The sequence below is a fragment of the Antechinus flavipes genome, chromosome 5 (genome assembly GCF_016432865.1).
Source record: "Antechinus flavipes isolate AdamAnt ecotype Samford, QLD, Australia chromosome 5, AdamAnt_v2, whole genome shotgun sequence".
Lineage (NCBI taxonomy): Eukaryota > Metazoa > Chordata > Mammalia > Dasyuromorphia > Dasyuridae > Antechinus > Antechinus flavipes.
This window is the reverse complement of record NC_067402.1, coordinates 217,449,659-217,472,613: the sequence shown is the minus strand read 5'-3', so window position 1 is coordinate 217,472,613 and position 22,955 is coordinate 217,449,659. Positions and strand designations below refer to the sequence as shown.

The 22,955-nt window shown below is 37.7% G+C and overlaps 1 protein-coding gene across 1 annotated transcript; it reads right to left on the bottom strand.

Annotated features, from left to right (window-relative positions):
• Positions 1-609: 609 nt before the first annotated feature.
• AVIL (advillin) lies at positions 610-22,765 on the bottom strand. Its single transcript, XM_051961278.1, has 19 exons — positions 22,616-22,765; positions 20,926-21,000; positions 18,717-18,913; positions 18,135-18,243; positions 17,659-17,769; positions 16,280-16,482; positions 15,681-15,759; positions 15,505-15,603; positions 14,452-14,605; positions 14,237-14,337; positions 13,597-13,734; positions 13,317-13,475; positions 5,681-5,860; positions 4,755-4,900; positions 4,455-4,599; positions 3,204-3,392; positions 2,805-2,873; positions 1,759-1,881; positions 610-1,224 (listed from the first exon to the last, which is right to left on the bottom strand). The coding sequence occupies exons 1-19, from the start codon at positions 22,679-22,681 to the stop codon at positions 1,111-1,113; spliced, it is 2,457 nt and encodes an 818-aa protein (XP_051817238.1). The 5' UTR covers positions 22,682-22,765; the 3' UTR covers positions 610-1,110.
• Positions 22,766-22,955: the final 190 nt, after the last annotated feature.

The window sequence follows — 22,955 nt, the reverse complement described above, 5'->3', positions numbered from 1 at the left end:
GAACTTCATGGGCTCTTCATTGGCAGGCTGACCTTTTTGTGTTTTGTTTTAGAGGTGATGGGAGATTTAAGTAGAAATATCATGTGATTGGATACGTGCTTTGAGAAAAGCAGTTTGGCAGCTCTGTGGAGGACGGGAGAACAATTTTGCTATCTTTGTTTATAATTTGCATCAACCTCTAAGGTTACAGATTTAGCTGTTTATAGAAGTTATGTCATCAGAGACTAATGAAAATATAATTTGTGTTAAAACTTAGGATTCCTTTCTATTTGAAACGAATTAAAAATACAGTTTGCTGGAAAATGCTCACTTGTGGATGTTTATGGCATCTTTTGAAGATAGTCTCTAGTGGCCCATGTGCTTATGTGACATTGGACTTGTTACAGAAATGAACATCAAATGGCCTCTTTCTTGACTTCAGGGCTGGTGCTTTATCTCCTGTGCCATTTAGTTGTCCTTAAAAGGCATTTTTCTTGCTTGAATCTTTTGGTATGGCCAAGATGTTTATTTCTTAGACAGCTAATGGGCAAACTTTGTTACATTCCAGTAGATACTGCTATATTCTCATTCCTACCACCCAAACTCCCTGGTACAAAAACATTCCACACGTATGAAATATATGCTGTATTTGTCATATGAGCAAATAAGGATGTTGATAACATTCCCTCATCTTGGAGAGAGGCCTTGATTTGAAAAGATGTCTGAGAGTTACCAGGAAGTGTATGAAAATTGTTTACAGATTTCAATGACTTTTGAATTGCCCCCTTTTTTTAGATTAACGATGTTGCTATCTGAACACCAAAATTAAACTGTTGCCCCCATGATAATATTTTAGGTTTGAAAAGTTTGATAGATGAACTATATAACTTAATGTCTATGTTTTTCTGCTTTGGTTTTTCTAAATTCATGCAGAAATCAGAATGATAGTTACTATATGTACTCAAACAATTAAATAATGGCAGAGATACTCATTCTAGGTAACATACTGCACTCTGCAAAATTCTTGCTTCTATAAGTAGCCAAGTACATTGTGCTAAACAGATAATTTCTTTCCCCATAATTGGCACTATCTGTTCTCTAGTATGACCTCAAATAGGCATTCGCTTCCATTTAAAAAAGCCCCTTTTCTTTCTTCAGGTTGAGCTGTTTCCAGCCAGGCAAAGCAGCAAATTTCCCTCTGGTGATGCCAAATACAGCAACAAAATCTTCATCAGAGAGGTAATTCTAGGAGAGAGAAAATGGAAATTTCTGACTAGTGGCTTTGGGGAATCAGGCACATGTTGGAGTGAAAGCAAAGTATTTTGTTTGAATAAAGTATTTCCTTTATAAGTGCTGGAGGGAGAAAGATGATAGTCTGTGTCCTTGAACTGAGGGAGGGAAATCTAGACTGTTTTTTTGGTGTAAATGATTAGTAATCCAGAATCAGATTTTTGGCCTGAAGAAGTAGGAATAGTGTCTAGTATTGTCTTATTGTCTAAACCAAATAGGGAACTTTGTGCCAAGCAGACCATAAAATGGGTTATAAATGATATATGAACCACAAACATTGGACAAAGTGGAGAACACAACATGTTTCTCATTACTGAGGCTGCCAGTCTAATTGGCTCTTTCAGCTGTTTTAAAGGGGTTGGTTACAAGATCGTATGCATTCTAGGAATTCGATTCAGAAGTTCTTCCTAAAGATATTCCGTAGGAAGAACCAGACTATGGAGAAAAGGACCTTTTTTCTACCTAAAAGAAAATCCTATAGCTACTGACCTCCTTTTTGGCAGGGTCTACATCCTTAGGTAGCTCATGTTGCTGATTTTTCAGCAGCACTTCTATAGGATAGTATTTTTGTTCACTGCCACCAGTTTTCAGGAGGGAAGCACCATTCATGTCCTAGAAAGAGAGATTTGCATGTGTTTACAGGAAAGAATTGTTCAGAGCATCCAACTTCCCAGTTGCCCCAACAACCATGCTTTCCTGTTGTTAACTCCTCACCGGGAACAATGTATTACCTACTAAAGAGCTGGAAGCTTTTCTGAATGCAGGAATATTAAATCTCATCAGAATTCTAGAATTACTACTTCATTTGCTGTGGTGCTTTGACTCACGTCTATAGTGCTTCAAACACACACCACATTTGCATGCTGTCATTGGTACAATACATTGTTTTCATGGTCAGGAGGGATCATACCTGAAAGCCATTGCCAATGGCAGTCTTTGTCTGTGTTTGTTATCATTTTAATATCTTTTAAACTTATTTAAATCATTGAATCATTTTAAAATAGATCTGGTAACATGAGTTTGAGAATTGGTGAGGGAAAAAGAGTGGGGCATACTATATATTTCTGAAAACATATAGCCCAGACATTTAAAATAGTGGCAAATCATTCCACACTGTTGGATCTTTTTCATCCTTTTAAATGGATAGAAGTAACTTAGCGTGTTCCTTGGATTATATACATTGAGAGCCCTTGGGCACCCAGTGAATAGAACACTGGACCTGGAGTCAAGAAGGCTCGTGTTCAAAACCAGCCTCAATACTCACTGGCTGTTTACCTGGGCAAGTCACTTAGCCTTGTCAGTCTCAGTTTTCTTATCTGCAAATAAGGAATAATAGAAGCACCTGTCTCCCAGGGTGGTTGTGAAAGTGAGATATTTGCAAAAGCTTACTGTAAACTAAAGTGCTATGTAATTGCTAGTTATTTATTTAAAAAAAACCCAACTGATGAAAATATGATTTGTTAGAAATGGATTGGCCTAGACTGATTTTGTGCAATTTTCCCTTTATGATATTTTTGAAAATAAGTTCAACTCACAGCAGTGATTCTCACAATTGCATCAGTGTCTCCCAGCTCTTTCTTTAACTGTTCATATGATTTGCCTTCCTGTGGGAATATAGAACACACAGGTTGAGGATGTAAGGAAAAGTCATTTGTCACCCAGAACACATTCAGAGACAACACATGGGCCAGAGAAGAATTCTTATTTTCATACATTTGCAGGGACAGATTTTGTTTTTTTTATTTCATTAATATAGAAATAATTTTTCAACATGAAGAAAATAAGTTGTTTTGTTAAGTAACTTATAAGCACATATAGCGCCTACTTTGGGGACTGTACTGGTTACTATGGTAGATAAGGAGTGGACTATAAACCAATGGCCACATCCACCCAATAGACTCCCCATTGCTCTTGTCTCCTTCCTTGGCTCTTACACTCCAGATATGAGGGTCCCAGGCCAAGAACCAGCCTGTAAAGACGGGTGGCTCAAACCCCTGTTTGATGATGAGGATTGGTGTGTCAGTCTCCCGGCCACTGGGGTGAGTGCGTAGATACTCCTGGGCAGAAGTGAAGGCTCCCTGTTTTTCTGTGGCATTAGCTTCAGCACCAATCCATAAGAATACCTGTGGCATTAAAGATTTAATATTTTATATTTTAAATGGTAGCATATATGCCACTAGCCTCGAAGTCAGGATGACGTGCCTCTGGCATATTTTAGCCAATGACTCTCGGTAAATCAATCACCCTCTTGGTATCTCAGGTAACTTCCTAAGATTGTAAGTTACAAACAGTTGCCTATTTTTATTTGTATTGGTGGAGGAAATTTCCACATAAGAATTCCCTTCATTTGGGGTAGCTAGGTGGTGCAGTAGGTAGAGCACCAACCCAGAAGTCAGGAGGACCTGAGTTCAAATCTAGCCTCAGACATGTAATACTGTCTAGCCGTGTGACCCTGGGCAAGTCACTTAACCCCAATTTCCTCAGTAAAAAAAAAAAAAAAAAAAAAAAAGCCCCTCATGTATGGAATTCACATGTCTGAACCAAAATATATAAATTGTGCATTATATAATACAGCTTTATAATTAAATACCTTAGAAGTCATGAAGTCCCAAACCCTCATTTTATACAATAAGGCAGTAAGTGGTAGAAGTGGAATTTTAACTTGGATCCTTGGCACCAAATCCATAACTCTTTCCGTTATATTATACCACTTCTTAAATCTATATAGACATAGCCTCCTTCCAGGAGTTCATAGCCTCAGGAGGCTTTTCTAATGTGGGTTACTTATCAGAGAGGTTATTGGGTAGCTATGCTTTACAGATGAAATAAATGAAATGAAGAGGAATGGTGAGTTACCTTTGAAGACTGATTTTATGACTACTCTTCAACCCTTCTCTTTTTTAGGTTTTGTTTTGTTTTTAAATTGTGGGGCTTACTGTTAATTTTAGTGGAAAAAAGTGCTTTGTGTAAGATAACTATTTTAGATCAACCAGTAAAAATCACCATGCTTGTTAAGCCATTAGGATGAGTTTCTAGGCATCTTACCTTAGAAAAATACAAAAAGAACAGCTCATCCATTGACTATGGCAGTTGATCCAGTTATGACCTAAAGTGGTTTGTTCCTGACTTAGGCCCTAGTGCATGAATCTTTGTCATCTGCTCTGAGTCCTACAGATGCTGTTTACCTGGTCCCAGATATCTAAGAGCATCACATCACTTGGGTTTAGGTCATCCTGCGTGAAGTCTGTGATCTCAGTAATAATGAACCGACCAGTCTTATTGGAACATTCAAAGAGCCGTGGCTGGACATCAAGGATTTCCTGTTGGAGCCTGCAAGGTACAATCCATTACATGTTTACCTGAAAAGTAATTTTGGCCCTGTATGGGACTTAAAATATTACAAAATCTCAACATGGTAAGCTATTGGTTAGTCTTGCATATTTAGTATAGGAGTTGAAGGATGATAATTCTGTGCTCACATTTACCTTTTATCATTGGCATAAGGGACTTTTCCCCCCAATGAGTCCCAAAATGCTGCTGGCTCCTGTCCTTCAGCCACTGTGTCCTCAGTGCCATCACAAAGCACTCTAGCTAATTCCTTTGCCATTGCTCGCTCATCACCACTGGAACCCTGAGGTTAGAATGAAAATAGGAGAACCTTAGCCTCCCATGGGCTGCTTGTAGAATGAAAAAATTTTTGGGACTTCATATAGACTAGATAACAGGCTATACTCACCAGTGATTAGAAATATAATTATTTTTATTTGTAGTGCTTTGAAAGAGGGAGAATTGAATATGGAAGTTATTCTGCTTGTTTTAGTTAGAGAAAGGAAGGAATATAGACAGTTTTTATTTTCCATAAATTCACATTATGCAAATTCGATTATAAAAATTTTGAAAGAAATCTGCATTTCACACCAAAAAAAAAAAAAGAAGAAGAAAGAAAGAAAGAAAGAAAATGGAGAATTGTGTCTAATAGCAAGATTCTTTCATCTACTGGATAGATTGACATGCATTATGTTTACTTCAGTTTGATTTTAGTAGCCATTATCATAGCTCTATTTTAAAGTTATTTTTTAATGTTTTTGAATGAACATGCAAATTTTAATTGGGGAATAGAGATGATTAGTTTACAAGTTTAAGTATAGAGTACAAGTAATTCCTAAACTGACTGAGATGGAAAGATCTTCATGTCCAGCTTGCATCAAGATCACAGAATATAATTTGGTCTACTCTGGTGTTTCCTTTGCCTTTGTGGTATGAGGTTCTGGTGAAAAGTGATTATATGAAATGCTTATGTTTCTTTTTAGGATCCCTTGGGGAAAATGCTCTTTATTCATTGTCCCTTCTTTCCTTGAGTTCGTTTGACTTTGTCCTTGTGAAGAAGAAAAGAGGAAGAATGCCATTTTACCTTTCCATACCAGAGGTAGTGCTCAGTTTGTGTCCGCAGCAGAAACACATCATTGGAATTCAGTGAAGAGGCAAATGCTGGCACCTCCACAGCTTTGGTGTTGGTTTCATCATGCCCTTGAATCTGGAAGAGTCTCACAGGGGGGTCAGGCTCAGCACTTGCCTTCCTAGATGTTCCTCCCTATAGAGAAAAGAAAACACTTTATGCCTGTCAGTACACAGTGTTCTTCTAGCTAGGGATACAATGGAGAAAAATTAACCTGCATTAAGAGGAACATAGGAAAGATCAAGTGCATATCAGAGAGAATAGTCATAGATTCAGAATGTTAAATTTGTTAGCTGGAAACTAGTTGTGAATTCCTTAAACATATATATATATATATATAATATATATATATATATATAATATATATATATATATATATATATATATTTTAATATCTCCTTTGTGACTAACTCTATGTGAGGTTCTCTTGGGGATACATAGTAGTAATTTTGTGTGTGTGTATTAAGTGATTTCCATTCAAAGCTTTCTGAGATACTGTAAATATCCCATTTTATAGAAAAGAAAAATGAAGCTCAGAGAGTTTACTTCATTTAAATGATACAAGCATCATCTAGCTTGTAAATTTCAGGTTGGCAGTCAAATTCATATCTCTCACCATCCCAAGGCCACTATCCTTTTATGTTGTGCTTTGCTGCCTTTTAAAATACATTCAATAAAAGTTCTAGCAAAATGGCAAAATGAGTGGTTGCAACTAACCCCAAACTCCTTATTCTATTAGAAAAGTGACAAATGTGCCAAATTAAATGACAGAACAACCTCATAGGACATACTTCGCAGAAAGGAATAAAGAAAAAAAAACAATACAATGAATAAGTAGTATGAAATAAAAGTAAGGCTAAATTTCCAAAAAATAGAATGTAACTACAATAGTAATATTCACACCTTCAGACGATGAAATAGACATCTAACAGAGGCATCTAGAATCACAATAAGATATAAGGGAAGAACTAGCATATGTATAATTAGAAAGGCCAATGGAGAGAATATTCAATATATGAACAAAAGATCTGAAAACAGAAAAGACGATGGAAAATTTCAGTGAAGTAGAGGATTTCTGATGAGCAGAGTAGATCAGGAAGAATAAAAACATGCAGTAATGGAAGAAAAAAAATACAGCAAAATTTTAAAAATAGTAAAACTGACAGGAGATTTCAGATTTCTATAAATCAAAACTATAAATCTACAAGATGGAATTGGGTGAGACAATCTGAGAATCATTGATCTCTATGAAGAAATAGATCGGAATACTATATTGAAGGAAATAATTAAAGAATATTTCTTGAAATTATTGAAATCAAAAGGCAGAGTATGAATTTATAAGATTCCATAGGTCACTGACAGGGAGAAACCCCAAATTTAACTCACCTAAAAATGTAGTTGCCAAGTTCTAGAGCTTCAGTGTCAAAGAGAATCTTGCAAATTGCCTGGAGGAAGCAGTTCACATATCAAAAAGCACCAATATGAGTTGTGTAAACTACTCATTAACAGTGAGAAATGAAAGAGGAGGCTGGAACTGAATAAAGTGAAAAAGGGAAATTGATTGCAACCCCGGATTACCCATACCAAAAAATTGTGGCTATGCTAGCATATGGAAAAAAGATGCTTCAGTGAGATTCAAAAATTTATTTCCTGCAGAGAGCCTAAATTGGTTAGGGCCTTTGACATATCATATGAGTAAGCTCCTTAAGCTAAATAACAATGATTTTGTTTTGAATACAGATAGTGAATAGAGAATGATAATCTTTACAAGCAGTAAGGAGGTAGCTTCTAAATCATACTTACTATAAGGGTCATTGAAAATAAGGACTGGGGAAAGAATCCTTTGAAATAGGAATGGATAGAACTAGATCATCTGAAGGACAAAAGGAAAAGTGAAAATAGAAATAATATTTTTTAAAATGGTACAACTAGTAAAGATTAAACAGAAATAAACTACATACCTAGGGAAGGATTTTTTTTTTTCTTTTTAAGATTAGGGAATATTTTTTCTATAATATGCAGATACTTCTTTAGATACTTTAAATTCACATTATGCAAATTGGATTTTATATAAAGAATTCTGTAAAAATCCACATTCTAAAAAAAAAAAAACAGTTATATTAAATTTATGGTACAGTGCTGTGCTTCTTAAACTGGTCCCCTTCTTCTATAAATATTCAGTTCCCTTTCAGCCTGCCTTCCTTCCCCATATCTTTAAGCAAATTCACATTATATAAAAATTGCTTTATATACAAATCTGTGGAATGGCTTACTTAAGTAAAGCAAGAACTGTCTGTATAATAATGTAAAACTATTACAGAGGGTTAGATAAACTTTATTAAGTTGCAGCTTGTGAGAGTGGTTAACAGTGATGAGTGTTAGTGTAAGGCGATAAGACAGTTATTAAAGAAAAGAGGCACTATGTACCCATTTTAAAAAAAGAAGCTAGCAGAGGGATGGGTAGGAAATAATACAAAGGAATATAATGGAAGGAAAATTAATCCTAACAACAATACCCTTAAATGTTAAGAGGGTGAATATACCAATTAAAAAAACTTAATTGCTGACTAAATAAGAAAATAAAATCTAACTTGATGTTTACAGTAAATTCATTTAAAATAGATTTATTCTGACTCAAAGCAAAAGATTAGAATAAAATCTTTTATTCTAAAGATGAATTTTTAAAAAGCAAGATTTGCAGTTATGATTTTGGATAAGCAGTAGAAAAGTACAATTTAGAGACTTAAAAATTAAGATAAATAATAAAAGTATTCTCTAGATAATGAAAAAATATTAACATTAACTATATAGCAATTGAATTCTTAAAGCAAAAACTAATAACAGATCTAGAAATGAGATAGTAATTTTGGAAATCAGTAATGTTCTCTGCAAGGGCTTGAACAATCAATCCATCAGAAAGAAAAGAAATTATAGACTTAGGATGTAAGAAAAACTGGATTTGATAAATTTAGAGGTTTCTGAATGAAACTCTTAAAGAATTCACATTTCTCAGGCTCCAATAATATTTACACAAAAATTTATCATAGGCTAAGGCAAAAAGAATGCCGACAAAAGGCAGGAATGTTATATATATTGGTTACGGATCCTTGTAAAAGTATTGAAAATACATAACTAAATGACAATCTAAATAATAAGTCAAAGCTCAAATCATGGAACAATAAGAAAATCATTATATGTTAGAGGAGTTTCTTTTTGGTTCTTGAAGCAATAGGAAGCTACCAGTTGTTAAAGACTCGGGGGTTTGACATCCTGTGGCTAGAAGACCAATTAGAATTGCTTTTTTTTTTTTTTTTACAATCCAGGCAAGACTTTGAAAACTGCATCATGAATTCATTGTATTTTTAAAAATAAAGAGAAGCTGTACACAATGGAGATTTACAGTTTCATATATCAATCTCTGTCACATATATGGAAATATTAATTTTATTTGATGTGTTAAGTTCAGAATAAAAAATAATTAAAGTAATCCAGGCAAGAGGAAATGAGAGCCAAAACTAAAGTGATGAGTAAGTAGAGACTAAGGGATAGTATGGAAGAGATATTCTGGACATAGAAAGGATAAGATTTGACAACCATTGAGTATCAAATTACCAAGAAAAAACTTAGAAATAGGTAAAAGGATAAAAAAAAACATGGAAGAATAAGAACATCTAGGAAAATTTTTAAAATTAGAATAAAAGAATTATACATAGCTCAAATTATTAAGCAGTAATTATCAAACTATCTGGTAGTAAAAATAAGTTAGTGGAAAAGTTTAAATGAGCAAGTCTTAGAAATTATTGCAGTAATATAATCTTTCTCAACTGATGAACACAGTACATGAGAAAAAATTCTTCAACAAGAACTACTGGGAAAGCTGGAAAGCAATTTGATAAGAAAAAGCTTTAGACTAGAACTACAACAAATACAACTGTAAGTTCCAAACAGATAAGTGAGCTAAACATTTGAAAATCTATTAAAAAGAGGAGAATGGAAAGTTAGATCATTCATGACTATGGATAAAGAATGACATTACATAATATAAAAGGCAAAATAGACTACTTTGATGATGTAAGAATAAGAGCTTTTATACCCCTAAAAAAAAAAAAAAAAAACACCTAGAGTAAGATTTTTTTTTTTTTAATTCAACCAGTGATTTCACTGCAGAATGGAATCCTGGGTGAAGAAAGCCCCTCTATTAATGCAGCCCAGCAACTCCTTTGCAACTTATAGTCTTAGAGAATTGTCTGAGAAACACAGTGTATGTTAGAGACAGTATTTGAATCCAGACTAACCAGTGTCTTAACTTCTCAGAAGAAAAAATATAGAACTGGGAAAAAAGTCTTAGCACAAGACATCTTTTAGGAATTCCAAAACCTATTGTAAGGTAGTAAGCTGTAAGAATTAGGCCATTCCTCCAATAGATAAAATGGTTGATAGATATAGACAGAATTATTAAAAGAAGAAACTATCACTGCCCATTTTAAAAAGTGCTCAAAAACATTAATCTAAAACAAACTCATTAAACTGGCAAAGGTGGAATGATTCAATGTTGAAGATGCAAGAAAAATGATTCCATTATTGTTTGTACTCATAGGAAGTAACAAGCAAAAAATCTAGATGTATAAAAATCTAGCAATATTAGTAATAGCAAAATATAAACAAAAGTGTGGGGCCTAACATGTGGAAAATGGCTAAAAAATAAAGCATATGAATTTCCTGTGCCATAAGGAATAAAGTCATAAAGTGAAACAAATATATGAAGACCAGTATGGAGTAAAATGATCAGTCACCAGAAAATCTCCCAAATACCCCAAAACAACAAAAACAAAACCCTATTCAAAATTATTATATTAAGAAAACTTTGAACACCAGCAAAACTCATAAATTTCACAATAATGCTATTAATATAGCATTCCATTTCTTTTAACAAGGAAACCTACATCAGTGTAAGGATGCATATACTCTTAGCTAAATCAATTTTATGCTGTTATACTTTTGAGGAGATAATACCATTGTAGAGGATTCAGTAGTAAGGATGCTGGGGATTATTGTATGAAGTATCTAATTTATAATTAATTGATCATAATGTATTGATAAAAATATTTATATTTAAATACTGGGCAATGGACTTCCTCTTATCATAGCCTGACAAATGACCTGGCAGCTCCCTAGAGATATTAGATGAAATCCCTTCCCTGACCAACCCATTTCTAGTTTGAAGGTAAAATATGAATGTTGTCCCGGGGATTGGCAGACTACCATTGTTTGGAGACACTGGTTGCTGTCCCAGTTTGGGGGAGGGAGAGTACATAGTTCTTAGTGTTCTTCCCTTTTTGCTACTGCTTCCTCTTCTATGCTTCCTTGGTTATATTCAGTTTCAACCAAGTGGCCCTCCCTTAAATGCATCAAGTAAAAGGGACTTTTGTTTTCAGCATTGACTGTCCTATAAAACTATCTTATCAGCTTTCAAAAGAGACCCCCAATAATTAGTACTATGAGTGAGGTTTCTTTCCATTAAATAAAGTGATAGTCTCTTGCCAAACAAGGTCAATGAACTCTATCCCTTCTTCCTTTGTTGTTAGATATCTTAGGTGTCTTTTTTCTTTTGTCTCTCCTCTTCCTTCAACCCTTTATATGTCCGTTCCTTCTGCCCCATTCCTCATGTTTTAGTTGGAGACAAACTGAGATGGGTTTCATATATGGCCTCACTAATTGGGAATTTCCCTAACTCTTAGGTGGGCAGGGAAGGAAGCCTCAAAGAAGGGTTGGGTTAGGACCCTGGAAGGCAGAATTGAAACCTTGGAGGCTGAGGCTTTGGCTTTCCATCTTCAGCCTTCCTCCTCCCAATTTACTCTCTGCAAAAGGCAATACGATGCAAGCAAAGATTGCTGTGGTGTTGCTGCAATCAGAAGGTGCCTTTTAGACCATGGGATCCTAGGACTTAGAATGAAACAATGTAGGAGGATGCTTCCCTCATTTTGTTCCCCAAGCATTTAATTTTCTTCTCTTGGGTATCTAGGGAAGAAATTCAATCCTCGTTCCTGCATTTCAGAGTCCTTTGTCTTATTTCCATTATTTCTCACAATAATAATATTTATGTAGTGCTTATTATGTACCAGGAACTATGTTAAATGCTTTACAATTATTCTCTCATTTGATTTGTCTAAAAATACTCTCTAATTCTGAGCCCTCACCTTTTGATTGGCTTGTTCCTCTCAGAACCTCCAAATTAAGGAGTGATTTCATTTCAAATTCTTTATGACCTCATTTAAGGTTTTCTTAGCAAAGATATTGGGATAATTTGCCATTTCCTTCCCCAGCTCATTTTACAGATGAGGAGACTGAAGCAAACAAGGTTAAGTGACTTGCCCAGAGTCACATAATAAATTTCTGAAGCCAAATTTGAATTCAAGATGAGTCTTCCAGACTGTAGCCCAGGATTTTGTTTTAATTTCTCTCCAGGTACACAAATAACTCATCTTACCTTATTCCAGGTGGAGTACAACCCTATCCCACCATCTTTTCAGCTCCCTCTTATGTATTATCTTCTCCTAGTAGAATGTCAATTCCTTGAAGGCAAGGATCACTAGTATTTGCTAGTACTTGTACTCCTGGCAGTTAGCAAAGTTCCTGGTGTGCAGTAAGTATTTAATAAATGTTTGTTAATTGACTAGATAGTAACTGCTGATGTACTAGTAAATAAAAGTTAGCTTATTGTCAGCTTGGTGAATATTTCTGTCAGGAATGGAATTTTTAATAAAGCTATCAGGAGTAGCTATAGAAAAATTAAAGAATGGATGGAAGGTAATTTAGATATAAATGTAGTATGTCTGAGGTACCAATGGTGCAAAAAGGTGGAGATATCTAGTAGGAAATGTAGCACTAGAACTCAGGTGAAAGGTTGGGACTGGGGATAAAGATTTGTTTCATTCTCAAAGAAGTGATAATTAAAGCATGGGAATGCATGAAATCACCAGTGACAAGTTCAGAGAGAAGAAAAGGGGATTCCTTCACTTCAAGGAGTCAAGAGACTAACTGGAAAGATGAGACTTAACATGTATTACAAAGAATAATGCTAAGCTGAAAGGCACTGGTATAAGTGCAAAAGGTGTTTACATAAAGGAGAAATTATGCATTGGAGTAATTGCAAAAGTTATCATGGTAGAGAAAGATTTAGAATTTGTTAGGAAGGAGGAAAAGCATTCCAAGAAGCATGAATAAGCCCAAGATATGGGTAGTAGAGTGTGGGTGGGGAGGAATTATGAGATCAGTTTGAGGATTGGGAAGTACATGTGGGGAATAGTATGAAGCAAATTTAGAAAGGTAAGGGGGGCTTGATTATGGTGAGCATTCAAAGTTAAAGAGAGGAGTTCGAACTTGAAGCCAGTGTATCTTGAAGTTTATGCCATCATGTTAGATTCATTGGGCAAGGATGTGCAAAATGGATTAACAAGCTTGTTTCTCCCTTCCTCAGTGTCCAGTGACTATAATTCTTATATCTCATTCATAGAACCTCCAGTTTGGTTTTCAGCATACCAACTTGTAGGGTAATTTTTCTGAGAGAGGGGAGGAGAAAAAGAGATCTCACCGCAAAAATGACAAGCTTTCCTTTGAAGATGGCCATAAAATGGCGTGGTTCTTTCCCCATGCTGACCAACACCTGCACTGGAGTGCCCCCAAACTGTCTGTCCAGTTCCACAGCTTGGTAAGCTGAAGCTGTCAGCTCATCCTTGGAAGCGTGTCGACCCTACCATCGAGAGAAGAGGGGACAGATTCATCGTGGGAGAAATGGACTGCTCTTGTTTATCCACATCAAAAGACAAGTGATACATCTGAATTCCAGACTGAAGGTTATCTTTTGGACTTACCTGCCAGATGTATAGGATATAATGTGACTTGTAGTTCACTTCATATGTGTAGAGAACCAGGTAACAGTCTCCTCCATAGAAAAAGCCATACCATTGACGTTCAACTGGGACTAGTTCCAGATTTTCAATTCTCCAAACCTGGACAAAGGAGATGCACGTCACACAGTGATTCTGTTGTTAGATATGGAGTCAGCTGTGTAAATTAGTACAATTGGATGGAAATTAGACCACAATGAAAAGTGATCCAATAGAGAGGCAGTTAAGAACATAATGACCATTCAAAATACATCCAGCATCTTTAGTACCATTCCTCTCTTAAGTGCTTTGGGCTATGAGGTGCATCAGATGATGGCTTTAGGGTTCTTTACAGGTTGATAGATTATTTAGATCATTTTGCAAGGGAGAAGGCTAACAACACATTTGGACAACCTACCTTTCCTTACCCAAAGGAACTGTGGGGGAGAAACCACTACCTTGCAGATTTTACTGTTTCTTGAAGGGAATGCCTAAGATCCTGTCATTGAGAAGAGGGCTTTGGACCGGGAGAGTCAGAGGACCAAAAATAGAACCTACATTCCAATGTAAGTGCATTTCTGAGTGTACTTGCTACCTTCCTTCAGTTTTAAGTTGCTTGTCTTACCTCAACATTTCCATTCCCATCATCAACCATTCTTTCTTGGGCTGCTATATCTGACTTTGTGTGAAGCAGAGTCACATCAAACTTGTCCTGAATGACTTTGGCTGTAGAAAAGGTTTCAGGAAAAGTCATGTAAGTAAGATGCCCAGTTATGAACACAAACATGGAATGATAGCAACAATGCTGCCCTTTGGGAATGCCTGGAGAGGAAATCTCACCAATTTTATTCATGCTGAAGGTTTTTCCTAAGCCTAAGGTCTGATCCTTCACTGTCCACTTCTGAAACAGCTGCTTGAACATGGCAGACTCGGCTCCATCATTGATAGTCTCCACGTTGGTGCTGCTTGGATAACCCTTCATCTTAATAAAGCCCTATGACCCAATGAGAAATAGATTACTGAATTGTTTGCTTGTTTGCTTGGTGACTCATCCCTTTGGTTCCAGGTGCTAAGACAGCTCTCCTCCTGAAGTCAGACTTATGCTGACTCACTTAAAAAAAAAATTGATTGATACCTTTTATTTGAACATGGACTAAAATTTCCCCTGTATATTCCCTCTCTCCCTCCCCGCCCCCCATCCCCAGCCATCCCTTTTAAAATAATTTTGCTGATACATTTCTAATTGAAGACTGAATTGCCTACCCGCAGTATGTATTCATAGAAAACATTATGGCATCTTTCTGTTAAGCTGTTGCAATATTTTTGTGCTTATGGTGAGCAAACTCCTTGATTACACTATGTCTCAGCAGCATTTATGTAATTTATTGACTTTGTACTCTATCAGTTTGCTTTTTTGCTCATTTATTACTTTGTGTTTTTCAAAAGATATATCTACTTGTGTCCTTTCTCTTTAAATAATAATCTCCTTGGGGTCTAGAACAATACTCTTTATAATTATCTTTCTCTCCCTTTGCCCTGACATTTATCCTATAGCACATAGGATCGTTCTGTGTGCATGATTTTGGTACTATCATTTACTCACTAAGTGGATATCATTCTCCTGTTAGAATGTAAACTTTCTGAGGGCCAGACCGATTTTGGTTTTGTATCTCTAACACTTAACATAGTGCCTAGTACCTCGTAGGAGCTTAATAAATACTATTTAATTGATTGATAGGATCTTACTATCATAGATCTAAAGCTGGCCCAGATAGGCTTATTTGCCCAAGGTCACAAGTTAAGTGAGGAACCAAAGTATGTCTGACTGCAAGTCCTGCTTTCTCTCCACTGCCCAAAATCATCAGGCCATTTTTATATATTAATTGCACCTACCAGAGCTTTGGACATAGCAGTCTGTTTTTCATTCTTGGTGGCTCCCCTTCCTTTCCAGACATATATCTTGCTTCCACCGTGGTCCAGGATGTAGCAATCCTGAAACATTCCAGTGGATAAGTGACATTACTCTTGGTTAGATTGTTTTAGTCTGAGTCTACCTGTGTCATACTTACCTCATGATTCAGTAAATCTTGGACAAGGGGCCTTGTGGATACTTCTGTGACTGTCAACTCGCCACCTGAATCAGAGACACTAGAGAAAAAGGGAAATGAAGGAAGGAGTGGTGTGATTTGGATTATCTTACTTAGGAAGACTCTCCCAGCCTGCATATTGCTTAACTATCTCTTTCCTTTGTTGGGCAGTTTCTTTGTAGGATTTGGTTATTACTCCCAGTGCTTGGGAGTGTATATTTTGTGGCAAGCTAATATTTAAATCCTTTTAACAAATGTTCCCTTTATTCTGAGGATTCTACCTCTCTCCCCCAAATCTTGTTACTTCCAGAGCCCCAGGAATGTTGAATGTCTGTTTCATGGTGCTGGAGTAAAGATACTATCTTATGACTCAAAGAATGACCAGGAAGCACTATGTGCCAAAATGTCAACACAAAAATAAGAGGTAAGATGCTTGAGTGGAGGAACTTTGATACTTTCATTTATTATAGATATTAAAAGAAAGCTCTAAATCTCATAACCCAAATGGGGATAATCCAAGGTATCTAGATTTATGAGGGGACCCCTCATTCTCCATTCAGGAGTAGAAAATGGGCACTTACTGATATAATGTGATGTTTGATTTCTGTTCTTGATCTAAGAGTTCATCAGAGGTTGCAGGCTTGATCAAGGAGCGTTCACCTAGTATGTCCTGAAGGATCTTCATCAGGTTTGAACTGGCTGCCTCATTGTCTCCCTCAATGACACCGATTTCAGCACGGCCCCCACGCTCTCGATCCCGAATATCCTTTGCTAGGAGCATTGCCTGATATGTCCAGGATAAAAATTCAATGTGCCTGCTTTATCATAGGAGCTTGAGTACTTTTGAAGAAGCAAGTCTCAGATCCAGGAAATAGGAATTTTTAGTATCTTAAAGATCTTGGGAATGAGTCGTTAATTCCTTAAGAGGAATATCCTTCCATGAACTCATCTTCCCTAAAAATTCCTCCCTACAAATTCTAGAGGTCTTTCTATTATGAGTATTATAATCATCTTCTTAGTTATTCAAATTCAAAAGTTTAGTCATTTGTGACTTTTCCTTCTGCACTGATCTCTATATTCAGTTAGTTACTAGGATTGATAGAAACCTCCATAAAAATCTCTTTATAAAATCCACCTTCTTCTCTCACATATTCACCACCCTAATTCAGGCACTCATCACTTCTTTCCTGGATTACTGCCTCTTTGCTTCCAGTATCCTCTCTTTAATCCATCCTCCTCCTTTACAGCTGCTAAATTAATCTTCCTCAGGCCCAAGTCTGACCATGTCATTTCTCTGCTCAAAGCCCTCACTCCAAAGTCCCTAGGATAAAATACAGATTTCACAATCTGGTTCCAATCTACCTTTTCAGCTGTATTTCATGTTATTCTCTTTTGTGAACTTTCAGCCAAATTGGACCATTAGCTATTCTCTGAATTTGACAATCCACCTCTCACCTCTAGACTTTTCACAAAAATATTCCTATGCCTAGAGTGAACTCCTTCCTCATCTCTGCCTCTTAGAATCTTTATCTTCCTTCAAGAGCCCACCCATATACTATCTTCTCAGTGAAAACTTCTCATTCCTCCCTGTTAACAGTGCTTGCTAGCTCAGTTTTTCTTATGTTCCTTTTACAATATGTATCCCATCCAGTTAAGTGCCTTTCATTTAGACTCGTTTTTGCCTTTGTAGTTCCAGTGCCTAGCATAGAGTCTTTCACATGATAGACATTTAAGAAATATCTGATTTTATTGTATCCAGGCCAGATCCTACCAAAAAAAAAGTAGGAGTCCAATTTTAATCTTAAGTAAGACTGGCATGTAGAAATGATAATAAATACCAGTAATAATTATAAATAACACTAATAATAATTACTGAGAAAGAAGGAAACCATGTCTGAAAAACTTGAGATCCCTCTTCCTCTCCCCTCAGGGACGCCAAGGAAAAGAGCAGCAACACTACCTTGAGCCTTTCTCCAGTGTTGCTTTCTGGGCCATTCCACTGGATGATGACTCTTCCAAGGTCCAGCAAGAACACATCGCCCAGGTTAAAACTGTCCCAGCTCAGGTCCACCTACAGGTTAGAGACAGACACTGCTCAGAGTAGTCCTGTAGCTCTTAAAACATTGTGAGCAGATCTCGCCTTCCTTAGAATGAGCAGAAGGGATGGGAGCCGGTGGGTTGAGTTTGAATCTTTTTTGTGTCCTGGATCCCTTTGGCATTCCAATGAACCTTATGGACCTCCTTCTCAAAATCATGTTTTTTAAATCCATAAAACAAAATATAAAGAATGACAAAACCAATTATATTGAAACATAGTTATAAAAAAAATTAAACCAAAAAATCCCCCCAAAACAAGTTCAAGACCCCAGATTAAGAGCCCTGGTTAGGTGATGTTAATCACCCCCTCAAGAGAGTTTGACTTTGTGGAAAACTTACTTCAGTAGCAGTTATGTGCCTTTTCCCTTTCACATGCAGGAGACGCTTCACATCATAGGTGTTGGTCTCTACATGTTTCATTCCAGAGGCCACACCTCCCTTCTTGTAGCTGAGGGATAAAGGGATAGTTATTTTTCCTAATTTTTTTCTTTTGCAATTCAAGTTAAATGACTTGCCCAGGATCAAAAAGCTAGTATCTGAGGCCTTTTCCTATGGCTGTCACATCAGACCTCCTTCAAGGCTCCCCTGACATCACTGCCCTAAGAGGAAAAGAATGAACTTCCCACCCACTCATGGCTCACATCCTCCAGGACACTTTCTTTGATTAACTTCTACCTTTTATCCAGTCTGTGAGTACTTAAGATCAGTTCAGCCTTTTCCTCAATTATTGCTGTTACTGATTCCCTAGGAGCTTCATCAGCTTGGGGAAGGCAAGAACTGTTAAGAGTTCTGGTAAAAATGCCATTGTGTTTTCTTGACTTTTTCTTTCCTTTGCAATGTACTATATATTTCCATCGTGGACACATATTAAGTGTTCAGTTAGATAAGTCTAAGAACAGTCCAGTTCAGATTTCTACTCACATGATCCCCTGTTTGAAATAGCCTCGGAAAGTCTCTGATTCATGATACTGAACCTCCCGGTGTTGCACGGGGCTGCCACCCAGGTAGTCGTCTAGCTGGGTGGTATAGATGGCAGCACAGCTCTGCTCATCTTGGGAAGAGTCCTTTCCAATCCAGTAGTGGATATCCTGGCATAAGAGACTTCCAGATCTCCGGGTCTGAAGTATACCGGGAAGATTGTGGAATTAGAGAATGGCTCATTTTCTGCTCCAACACGAACTGTAGTATATTGGGATGTGAGGGGTGGGGATCGTGGGCTGGATTACTGTCCCTTAGCAGAGTCAATCAACCCCAGTAAAAGAAATCTAGAATACATAAGAGCTGTTCTATTCAAATCCTGGTGCCCTAAATATTCTCACATTTGGAAAAAGTGAGAAATTTTGCTCTCCCTCAGGACAAGTGGGCAAATGGACAACAAAGAGAAGCCCTAATAAGGATGCACTTTCAGAATTTTAATAGTTCCCCCATTTTATTCAACAGGTATTTATTAAACACGATATGCATCTATATGTTGTTTTGTCTTTGTTCTTCAGTTAACTTTGTGGTCATATACAGGAAAGATCAAGCTTAAAACTGCCCTAGGGCTTTTGTGTTATCATTTTTTGACTAAAGTCACTTTGAAGCTAGGGTCTGGGACTTTTGTATCCCTCCAGGTAGGGATCCTCAAACTTTTTAAATGGGGGCCAGTTCACTGTCCCTCAGACTGTTGGAGGGCAGGACTATAGTAAAAACAAAACCTTTGTTTTGTGGGCCTTTAAACTTCATAGCCTTGGGTGAAGGGGTTAAATGTCCTCAGCTGCCGCATCTGGCCTGCGGGCCATAGTTTGAGGACCCCTGCTCCAGGGTATCTGCTGAATGACTGCATAAACAGGGGTTGGCTGGATCATCGTTGACTAATATCAGACCCAGGGAGAACTTTTCTTGGGCTAATGAGATTAATTCTCCACTCCAGTTCTGCCATTCCTTACTCTTTGAATTGAAAATGAAAGGTCAGTTTTGGACTTTAAATTCTGAGAATTCTTGAGGAATAGGTCATTCTCTCTTTTGCTGACCTCCTCCATTCCTGACTTTAGGGATCACTTCTGGTCCTGACCACTCCCTGGGGTTCCAGTGCTGCATTTTTAACTCCCAGTTGGATGTTATCAACTGGTTGTCCAAGATGAGCTTCAACTGGAATTATCTCTCCTGCCTCCTCTTTCCCTCCTCTTCCCCTAAACCTACTCATCCTAAATGGCCCCATCATTTTTCCATTCTTTCATTAAGGATGACTAGTGTTTTTTAATTTTTTCTTTTTCCATATAGCCTGCTCTGAAACATCTTCACCTTCCATCAGTTGCTAAGTTTTGCCCATTTTCTATAACCTTTGTCTTCCTACTCCCACTGATGATACCATTACCTCCTTAAAGGGCAATCGGAACAAATCCATAACTTCCTTTCCTGCCTTTAGGCACTCTCCTCACCAATTCATTTTCTCACATGATTGCTATAGTGAGATTCTCCATGCAATATGTAGGTTTAGCTTTCTTTTCCTCTAATTCCTTTGGTGTCTCCTCATTGTTTAACCACTGGAATATAAGCCCTTTAGTTTGGCATGAAAGACCTTACATAATCTGTCTCTAAATTAGTTCTTCAGATTGTTTCCCCTTCTGCAGTCTGTGTCTGAGCCAAATCTGACAAATTAGCATTCATTGATCTTATTCTGTCCTTTCTTGCCACTGTCTTTGCTATGTTAGCCTCCATGCCAGTCTCTGCCTGCTGAATTCCTTCAAGATTCCCTGTAGGTGACTCCTTTTCCACAAAGCCTTTTCTTCTTTTCTTCATCCCACCATCCCCAAGTTAGGTGAGTTCATCTTTTCTTGAATCTCCCTTACATTCTCTTAGTATGATATACTAAATCTAATACTAACTGCAAGATATTATATACCTTGTATTGTTGTGGCTTGTATAGTTCATAAAATTTTTGAAATTAGGAACTAAATTATCTTTGATCTTTATAATCCCAGAGCACTGCAAAATGCATTTGCACAGAAATGTTTGGAAAAATATTAGCTTGTCCCAAGGTCCTTGTGGGCCATCACCCTCCATCACCAGCAGGTGTCTCTGTAGCTCCCGAGAATAGATGACCATGGGGAGAGACTGAGGCTGGGGAATTAGAGACTAGAGCGCTCACCGAGAGAACCACGTAACAGTCTCCCTCGTAGAAATTGCCATGAAGGCCCAGGGGCACCAGCACTAGTTCCATTTTCTGGAAGGACAAAAATGAGTGAGGGGTATTGCTAGTCTGCATTCCTTCTCCCCAGTGCCCATCCTTCTCCCACCTTTGCTTTTCCCCATCCAACAAATATCCAGAACGGCAAAGGGTCCAAACCTGGCCAGTCCCTTTTTCTAGTCTGAGGGCTTGACAAGTGCATTGTTCTGATCTAGACCTGTGATAGGGAATTTCTCTCCACTTTTGCAGAGAGAGATGTCTGAAGCCCTGAGAGGTGAGGCCATTTGGGTGGGGGCTGAGGAAGGCCTGATCTTCCTGAAGACTCCAAAATTGGCAAAAATCTCTCAAAAAATGAGTAGGTACAATAATGATCCTGATCTCTTTATGGGATAGTGTAGCCCTTATTATGCCTGGAAATAAATCTTGAGGCCAGTTCCTGGAGATGAGATTTTTTGTTCTCTAGATTTGGGGAAAGGAGCTAGTAGTCCCTTGCAGCCCCCAAGCAATTTTGTCATAGAGGTGCAGTTCCCTTACGTTGTTAGGGAGTCCTCTGCTGGCCCCAAGAGATAACTTGGAATCCCTTCGAGTTTTGCCCCCTGGGAACTAGCTGATTTTGTTAAAGGGGATAGCTGTGTTTTTCGTGACTTTCCTTGTATAATTGATATATTGCTAGCCTTCTCAGTGGTTGGGGAAAAGATGGGTGGGAGAGAATTTGGAATTTAACATTAAAGGGGACAGCTACAAGCAAACCCCAAAGCCTAGTTGGGTGACAAACTGCAGGCTTTCTGATTCATTTTCTTCCAGTGACAGCAGAAGGAAAATAAGTAGAATGATGATCCCACCATCTGGGGTAATTGTAGTGGTGTGCCTCTGTGGAGGTTGGAGGAAGGGCAAGGAGACCTTGGAAGAGCCTGATCATTGGTGCAGTTGTGAGAAGGGAATCTATATAGGGAGCCTCCTCTTCTGCATCCCAACCATGGCTGCCACTGATCCTGCTCCCTGGCTGGCTGCCAGGGCTACCTTACCACTATCCTTCCAAGCCCCAGTAGAATTGTAAGGAGCAAGATATGGGAATGGCAATCTTTGGAGTGTTTGGAAGAGGAAGTGTTCCACCTTCCTAAGCAGGATGAGTTTCCTTTCCCTTCCCCAGACTTTAGCACCTGAATTTAGAGTTCCATCTTTATTATGGCTCTGAGGGCTGATAAGAACTTTAGGTCTACCAAGAAGGCAGCATCCTGCCTCCCCAGAGAGGTGGTGAAGGAAGCCGCTAAGGGAAGTTTGCTACTATGTCAAGGTGAGTATGAAGAGCCTCCAAGACTTCTGAGCTTTCATTAGAAATATACTCTCCAATGTGAATGTGTTCAGCATGTGAAATATGCCTTTAATCTACTTCTCTTGGGTGCCTGGGGCAGTCAGAGATGACCAAGTACATTCATTCACTTTAGTCCTTTACTAGTCTTCCAAACAAGAATTAAAAGTCAAGAAGCTTTTCAAAGTAGAACAAAGTTTCTGCCTAACACTCACACTGACAGCTGAATTGAATCAGTTGAACAGCTCTATATCAAAGGCAGACCCTGCCTTGGTTTAAGGGAATTGGCAGTTAGGATGGAAGCTGAGAATTTCTGTTTTTGACCATGGGGGCCCAGCTTACCTCTATTCTCCAAGTGATTACTCCTGGGTCATTGCCCACTGCCCTGAAGGCGCCACTCAGAAACATGGTGTTTGTCTTCTCAGGACTAAACTAAAATGTAACTGAGGAAAAGGTGTAATGAGGCATCCAACACTGAATACTTATGCAGTATTTTTCTTCTGAACCATTTTTGGTATTTTTTTCCAGCCACGTAGTTTATTCTTCTATATCCTTGTGGGACATACCTGACCATTTCACAGATGAGGAGAACAGTAACAGTATGACATTTTTATTATGAGGTTTACAAAATAATGGACACTGTCTCATTTAATTTTTAGGACAATTCTGTGAAGTAGGTACT